The sequence below is a fragment of the Cornus florida genome, unplaced genomic scaffold (assembly GCF_030987335.1).
Source record: "Cornus florida cultivar Cherokee Brave unplaced genomic scaffold, ASM3098733v1 CherokeeBrave_3.0.0_Hap2_Chr05, whole genome shotgun sequence".
In the NCBI taxonomy this organism is placed as follows: Eukaryota; Viridiplantae; Streptophyta; class Magnoliopsida; order Cornales; family Cornaceae; genus Cornus; species Cornus florida.
The window spans coordinates 44,312,656-44,321,470 of NW_026775575.1; the positions used below are offsets into that span (position 1 = coordinate 44,312,656).

General features: G+C 37.3%; 1 protein-coding gene across 1 annotated transcript; it reads right to left on the bottom strand.

Annotated features, from left to right (window-relative positions):
- Positions 1–848: 848 nt before the first annotated feature.
- Positions 849–1,772, bottom strand: LOC132309226 (uncharacterized). Its single transcript, XM_059807553.1, has one exon. It carries the CDS (start codon positions 1,770–1,772, stop codon positions 849–851), a length of 924 nt encoding a protein of 307 aa, XP_059663536.1.
- Between the last annotated feature and the right edge of the window lie 7,043 nt (positions 1,773–8,815).

Here is an 8,815-nt window from a genome sequence, read left to right on the forward strand (position 1 = left end):
GAGACTCCGAAGGCACATTTACTTGGGTTGAGCTTCATCTGGTGTTTCCTGAGGACTTGGAATGTTTCCTGTAGATCAACCAGATGGTCTTGAGCTTTTAAGCTTTTTACGAGCATGTCATCCACATACACTTCCATATTCCTTCCGATTTGGTCCTTCAACATCAGGTTTACTAGCCGCTGATATGTTGCACCAGCATTTTTTAGCCCAAAAGGCATCACCTTATAGCAATATAAACCTGTGTCCGTGATGAAAGAGGTTTTATCTCTGTCTGGTATGTGCATTGAGATTTAGTTATACCCTGAGTATGCATCCATAAAATTGAGCAGCTCATGGCCAACTGTCCCTTCTACTAATATATCAATTCTTAGCAGAGGGAAACTGTCTTTAGGGCACACCTTATTTAAATCGGTAAAGTCTACGCACAACCTCCATTTTCCATTGGCCTTTTTTACCAAAACAACATTGGCCAACCAGTCGGGATAATGAACCTCTTGGATGAAATTAGCTTTCATGAGCTAATTCACCTCTTCTGATATAGCCATGTTCCTTTCCGCGGTAAATTTTCTTCGCTTTTGCCTGATAGGTTTGAATGTAGGATCTGTGTTTAATCGATGCTCAATTGTTGTTGGATTAATACCGGGCATGTCTTCATGTGACCAAGCGAATACATCTTAATTATATCTGTGGAACTGTATAAGAATACTTGTGAAATCTGAGGGGAGCAGAGACCCTATCCTCACCTTTTTTGTTATGTCAGTGTCATTTAAGCATATCTTCACCAAGTCCTCGATTGGCTTAGCCCAGTCTTACTCATTCTCTTCAACTTCATCGACAATCAAAGCCTCCTACTGCCTCTTTTCTTTGAGAGAGGCAACATAGCATTCTCTGGCAATGGACTGATCTCCTCTTAGTTCGCCCACGCCATGCTCGGTAGGGAAGCACATTAATAGGTGATAAGTCGAAGTGATGGCCCTCATCGAATTTAAGGTCGCTCTTCCTAGGATGACATTGTAAGCAGATGGACAATCCACCACCAGGAAGTTTACCATGACAGTGACTTGTTTTAGGCTGGTTCCTGCAGTGACAGGAAGGATGACTGCTCCTAGAGGATAGACCTTGTCTCCCGTAAATCCCACCAATGGTGATCTAGTAGGTCTGAGTTTCTCCTTACCAATCTTCATCTTGCTGAATGCATCAAGAAAAATGATATCAGCTGAACTTTCATTATCTACTAAGATTCGCTGAGTATTATAGTTAGCGATCATCATGTTGACGACAAGAGGGTCGTCATGAGGTTGCTGCACATCCTTCATGTCTTCATCTAAGAATGTAATAACTGGATCACCTAAACGAGGCATCTTTCGATGTTGAATCTGTACTCCTACTTCGCACACCTCAGATGAGCTTCGCATTCTCCTGGCATAGGCCTTACAGGCTGAGCTCAATTCTCCACCTCTTGCACACCCCCCGGCTATGACCCTAATCTCTCCTTTTGGTTGTTGATCAGGAGGGTGGTTGTCTCGGCCTGCTCTTAGTGGGTTAATGTCGGTTCTGTCATTCCCCACAATAAACTTTCGCATATGCCCCCTTCGGATCAGAGTCTCAATCTGATCCTTAAGGTCGAAACAATCATCTGTAGTGTGCACATGGTCTTTATGGAACCTGTAATACTTATCACGAGGTCTCCTTGTCGGATCTGACTTCAACTTCGGTGGCCACTTCAGATATGGCTCATCCTGGATCTGCAGGAAAACTTGACCTATCGGCATATTTAAAGGAGTGTAATTTGTATACCTCTCCGCGTTCTTCTAGCGAGATGCCCTTTCTTTCTTGTTAACCATGGGTTTCTTATACTTGGTTTCCTTTTCATCTCTGATCGTCAAGGCTGGCCTTTTCTTGTCTGAATTCTTATCCTCCCCTTCTTTTCCCTTTCTCGCAATCATTACATTCATATGTCTTTTAGCTCGAACCAATAACTCGACCATGCTGGTAGGAGGTTCCTCTGATAAAGAGAAGAGGAATCTTGAGGTTTGAAGTCCTCCCATGAAGGCGGCTAGGGCCACCTTGTCATCCGCTTCCTCCACCTGTAACATCTCCGTGTTAAAACGACTAATGTAATCTTGCAGTGACTCTTCCTTCTGTTGCTTCATAGTAAGGAGGTGGGTAGCCGGCCTTCTATGCCTCTGGCCAGCAATGAAATGGCCCATAAAGCCCTTACTCAATTCTTCAAAGGTTTTGATGGTTCCTGGCTTTAGTTTGTTGAACCATACCAGTGCTGATCCTTTGAGAGTTGTTGGGAAAGCCCTGCACAAGATCTTATCCGGCATCGCACGTAGGTGCATAAGCGCCTGAAAAGTCTTCAAGTGGTCGAGGGGATCTTTAGTTCTGTCGAAACTCTCAATTGTGGGCATTCTAAATTTGCTTGGCAAAGGGCATTCCAATGCCTTTTCCCTTCATGGCCTACATCACACCCTCCATCTTTGCCTTGAGATCCTGCGTCTCTAGGTCAACGTGGGAAATCTCCTCGGTCTTTTCAATGACAGTCGTGTCTTCATGGGGTCGGGAACTCCGTGGAAGAAAGGGGTGGATCACCTCTCTATGTCGGTTTCCCACCTGGCTTTGTTCAACTTCGGTCTCATGTCGGGGAGGATGAGTATCCTGCTCTTCCAGATTCCCATTACCCCTATTTGGATTCGAGAGGTCTTGGCGTGGAAAGCTTTGTTGAACCGGTGGAACAAGGTGTTGCAGGAGTGCTGCATTTTGTTGGATCAACTGGTCCATACCCTGATTCAAAGTTTGGACCTGCAGTTCCAACGCTGTAAACTGCGTCTGGTCATTTGGGACATCTAGATTTTCACCCGACTCTTCCCTTTGACCAGATCCCTGGGACGGTGTTCCTTCGGTAACCATACCGGACTGCAAACGTCTATACCCAACGAGTAATAAATCGATTCAAGGGAATCGCTGTTCCCACAGATGGCGCCAATTGTTGAGGTTGAAATTCGCCGCAGTCTAGTACGACACCGTTTCCTGCAAAATAAGGATGGCAAAGTCAAACACCAGTGTGGTGCTGGCTGTTGACCCTCCGACGATCAAGTTTGTAAGGGTTCTCGATAGAGAATTTTAATCTAATTCGCTTGGTAGGAGTTTTTTTTGTGTGTACCTTGTTCCCGAGTCATCTTTCCCTTATTCTTGATAAGGGAATTTCATCGTCCTTAGCCTATGGAGCCTATCTCGTGGAAATCTTATCCTTGATAAGATTTGAACTTACCCCATGACAAATCCTATCCTAGATACGATTTGTCATCATTCTTATCTATAGAAATGGTTATCCTTAATAACGAGATATTATCGTCTGAGAGTTGGAGAAATCTGGTGGCCGGTCAATATTTAATTACCTTTTTCGTTAAGTCAAGATAGGCTAGGGTTATTTTTCCCTATCAGTTTTGATTTGCATAATCATTGTCTTAGTGTGTGGAGGACCATACTTGCTTGCTGGATGTTGAAATTTTAGGACATTGATTGGAAATTATTGAAAATTTGCATACTTGAGGTAGTTTTCTCCCAATGCTTCTTTGGAATATTGGTGCCTGTTTAGTGAGAAAGAGCTTAATGTTTGTGGGTATCATTTCTGGAAACCCTCACGAGACTTCACTCGCCCACTAGGGGTAACCTAGGGGTTCAAAAGGCTTGTTGCATACGCTAAATGCAATCGTGTTCCTTACGAAAATGGCGTTATCAATTTATTGCTTTCTAGTTCATGGTTGTTTAGTTGTTCATTTCTTTCTTTACTCTGTAGTTCATTGCTAGGGACTAGCAAAATTTAAGTTTGGGGGTGTGATAAGCCCTAAAAAGTGCGCATTTAAACCCCTTAATCTTGAATATTCTAGGACCTTATTTTATCTTATTTTCTCGTTTTAGTCTAATTTAATGTTATTTCCCTTTTCAAGTACTTATCCCCAAAATAAGTCAATTCAGCTGAATTAGAGCATTAAAAGAAGCAATCTCAAGCCTAGTGGAAGAAAAGAGCAAAGTAGAAACAAAGTGGTGAAAAAGTTATCTACGATCGATCAAGACCAAGTTATGATTGATCACACTGTGATCGTTTTGACCCTGCCATGATGGATCGAGCCTTTTGTCCTTATCCTCAGGAAAATTTCCTATTCGATCGATCTAACATTTTCTCCGATCGATCGAACACCTTGATCTTATCCTTACCAACCACTTTTTTCCTTTTTTCAAAAATATCTCAGCCTTATCCTTATCCAAAAAGTGCGCCGCCATGGCTCAATCGATTATGATCAATCGAACTACCTCAAATTGCGTGAAAAACATATTTCAAGCCAAATTGAAGGTGTTCTCGTGGTGCAATCATTTGGAGGTCCTAGTGCACGAGGTCTGACCATTGGGTGTAATATTTAAGCTACCTATATAAGAATTTTGGTTATTTTTAGTAAAGGGGTTAGTTAAAGAAAGACTTGGCTAGAGATTAGAGAGAGAAATATACAATTTGAAAAAGTTCTTCAACTCATCTAGGGTTTTTACCAAGAGCACAAGAAGAGGAGGATGAATTCTACGATGGAGATAGCCCTCGAGGGTTGGATGACATCATCAATGAGTAGCTAAACCATTCTCTTGGGGCTAAAGATAGCCCTAAGCATGCCTCCTAGGCTTTGATGTTTTGTAATTAATGGGGATTTGTGTTGTAATTCTTGTCTTGACCTCTTACATATATAAATCTTGTTTCTACATGATTTGTGTAGTTTAATACTTCCAATTGATCATTTAAGTCTATCCATATGTCTATCTATGCTAGAATGAATGTTCATGTGTTTATCTCTAGATTTTGTGACATTGATGCATGTCTATATGTGTTGATATTATAAATCTAGTGATGGTTAAGGCATTGTGCTTAAATAGATTATTTTTGTGGTTTATTTAATGGTTCATGCTTATTTCTTAATGGATTGTGTCACCTTCTTAGTTTAATTAGCTTAATTTTCATGTCATTAGCTCAAAATACAAAATACAACCGGTTACGTTCTGAAACACAAGCGGTTTTGTTGTGTTTGCTCAAACCAAAAAGGAAAGTTCTTTTAAAGTTAAATTCAATTACCTTTTTTATTTGATTTTAGAGAAAAAAATTTGTAAAAATTTGCTAACTTTTTCAAGGGTTTTCAGGTCTATCTTAATACATATATATATATATATATTCCTTATGATTTCAAAATCATTACGACTTTTGCAATTAAGTTTTTTGAAACCATAAGAAGGCTATTGAGTTAATTTTTAGAGATTGTTTATTTTTCATGTTGAGAATGCACATATTATACACACGAGTGAGTTAGGACGTGTAAATGTTGTTGATCAGAGTTGTTAACAATTGAAATTCTATTGCTACTGGTCACCAAAGCAGATTTCACTACAAGACAAATAGATTTTTTTTACTACGGTGGAAAACGCCTTCGACCACGGTTGAAAACCGTGGTAGAAATGGGAGTGGTAATAAATAGATGTTTTTCTACCACGATTCTAAACCATGGTAGAAAAAAGACTTTCTACCATGGTGTAGAATCGTGGTAGCAAAAATACTTTCTACCACGGTGCACAACCGTGGTAGAAAAAAAATCATTCTACCACAATGTGAAACCATGGTAGTAAAAAATTGTTTTACCACAGTTTTGGACCGTGGTAGTAAAAAATTGTTTTAACATGGTTCCGAACAGTGGTAAAATCTTTCTACCACGATTGTACACCATGGTAGAAAGTCTTATACATATATATTTTTTAAAGTACTGTAGCCCATTAAGGAGGCCTTTTTTTTTTTTTTTTTTTTTTTTTTTTTTTTTTTTTCCCCCACTACTACTCCAATATAGCCTTGTAAGGACCCAATAGAAGCAAACCCTAAATAAATAAAAAATAGCATCATAACCAAAATAACTTACAACTAGCCAATAACATCATATATATAACCAATTCCAAATCATGGTTTTATACAAAAATTAACCATATACAAATTTCATAAAAATAAATGATCCACGCCTTATATCTTTACTTAATCAAAATAAAACAAAATTTCTTCATATCTTCTTGCACTGTTTTAGTCTCTCTCTTCCATATATGCAACTTCTTCACGAGCCATACGAAAAATAGAGCGATAACAAAAAAAGTAACGGCAACCGCAATCCTAGCTATGACAGACAAAGATGTAATAGTTGAAGTAAGAGAATGTAAAGCAAGTTGTAAAGTTGCCAAAATTAAACCAGTTAGGAGCCTAAGCATAGTCCACTTTAATATATATGGTAGTTCAAAAAATTAATGCCATTTACACAACATGCAACCTATGTAGACAAGTGAATGCAGTAAGAGTATTGCCTTCATCCCACTATGTGACTTCGAAGTATTACATTGTCGAAGAATTTGTTATGTTCGTATAAAATCAACCGGAATCTAGTATGGAACTTACCCTCTAATTGACCCAAATAAACACAACTTCAGACGTCTACAAAATTAGCAAGACTTTCCTTGGCCACTTTGCTAAATACTGATAGCTTATTCGAAGAACTAAATAATGTATAGAGTAAAAATCCACATTATATATTCTCCTTCATTAATAAGAAGTTCAAAACCTATCATACCAGACAATATATGCTTGTTCACCAAATAAAACAAGGACATTTAACAACCTAAAAGCATAGAATGGCATAGAAAATTTGTGTAACTAACCTTAAAATGTTGCTTAAGGCATTGCTGATATTAACAAAAATAAATTATGGGTTTCTCGGACTAAGCTCGTAGTTCATATACAATAATCTTAAATAATCAAATCAAGGTTTGAAAAAATCAAAATCAATAAAAGAAAAGTAACAAAGCGTCATTAAAAGTCAAGCTCACTATCTATATGACATACAATCTATATATGTTTATGTCAAAAAATCGAGCTTTATTAAATAGCTCAAATATGTTGCTGATTTGATATGCCTTTAGATGGAAAATATTTCTCCCACCTTTCTTCCCATTAACCTTTTTTAGATTGAGGTGAGATATATCATGACCTTTCTTTTATAATACTTTCTTCTGACATAATATTTCTGATTTAGTCGATGTGGGACCAAACTCCAACCACAACAGTTTCTCGACCTTCATTTATGCACAATAATTCAAAAAATGGTCACTTAAGGTACGTGACCCCTTATACACAGCAAAATTGGTCACTTAACGGTACGTGACCCCCCTTTCCCGAGCATGAGTAAAAAGCATTAAAAATGTGCAATCATAAAAGAATATTATCGAAAAGAAGGACCATATAACTTACAAATTTTGATGTACTTGATAGGCCATGCAATTGAAGTTGTTTTAACAAATGCCTCTTTCAAATCAAAGCAACGAATTTCAAGCATATACAAGGGCACACTGAAATCAATGACTTCAGTGATCCATACTTTCCACCATAGTTAAATGAAAAAACTAAAAAATCTGTTGATGCTTACCTCAGTACGTCCAGACATAATGAAAAAACTTATTTGCAAGCTCAAAAATCTGGAATATGAAATTGGCATACGATAACTAAGTAATACTAGGATTAAATTCAATCATCATCTCTCTATAAAAGTAAAAGCAATAATAAAGAGTGAAAAAATCTCCTCACTGATTTATTCAATCATAAGTGACTACTTCTATAAGAAGTGATCGATAACCTAAAGCAAGATGTAAAGTTATATCTATAAGAAACCCACTAAAAATATTTGTTTATCCATCTACATTGTAACAAAATTCAATTCAAAACATTTGATTTTGAGTTCACAAGCAAAATCTAATCAAGGAACATGCAACATCTTACATATATGTATAAAAAATAAAAATAAAAAAATTATCTAGATAACAACAATTTATAGTGTTTTTTTTTTTTTTTAAATATATGTATCAAAAACCTATATATATAAAGCATGTGTGGCTATATTATTTTAAATAAGAAATTTTGCTACCTCAATTCGAAAATCTCCTAACACTCGGTTTAGCGTCTTTAGGGTCACTGATCCAAGCTCAAAATCTGCATTCATAAAGTATATTTAAATAAGATGGTGAAAGCATAAGTTACTACCATAAGAAAAAATAAAGTATGCATGTTTGACTCTTGGAGGGGTTGTAGACTTTTAAGTAAGAATATGAGATGCATACTTCTTCTGTACTTCTAATCCATATCTTCACTTTAAATTTTTATGCACTTCGCTCTATAAATTATTGTGATCGACTAACTATGCTATACCTCTAATTTTCACTTTAAACTAAGTGAAATGTGAAAATAGATTAGCACAGTGAATGGAAAGATGAGAGAAAAAGGAAGAAGAGGGTGGTGATGAGCGCTGAATATTGCATATTCAAGCACCTAAACATGCGTATGTTAAGACCTTAAGTAGTACTTCTATCCAGTTTTTGACTGATTTGAATTTACTTTGTGTTTGTAAGTATTTTTCCAAAGAAATGGTTAAAACCAGGATTTTATGATAAAAAAAACTAATATCGAAACTTACAGAGTCGTTGCTAATTATCTGAAGCAAGCTTAGAGCCAAAATGGTGATTTTGGAGAAGTTCAAGTTTCACAGCTCGAGCAGAAAATCAACTAAAGTAAGAAAAGCAACTAAGGCCAAAAGGCTTGAGCAGAGATCTTTTTACTCGAGCAAAGACTCGAGGTGCTCGAGCCTTTACAAAAAGGTTTAAGCATAAACTGCCTCGGAATATGAAAAAACGCTTCAGAAGTTCCATATTGCTAGACCTCGAGTAGAGACCAAAAAGCTGTAGCAGAAGTCCCACA

Coding starts and splice junctions, on each gene's coding strand:
- LOC132309226 (XM_059807553.1), bottom strand. CDS start 1,772: ATGCCGATAGGTCAAGTTTTCCTGCAGATCCAGGATGAGCCATATCTG.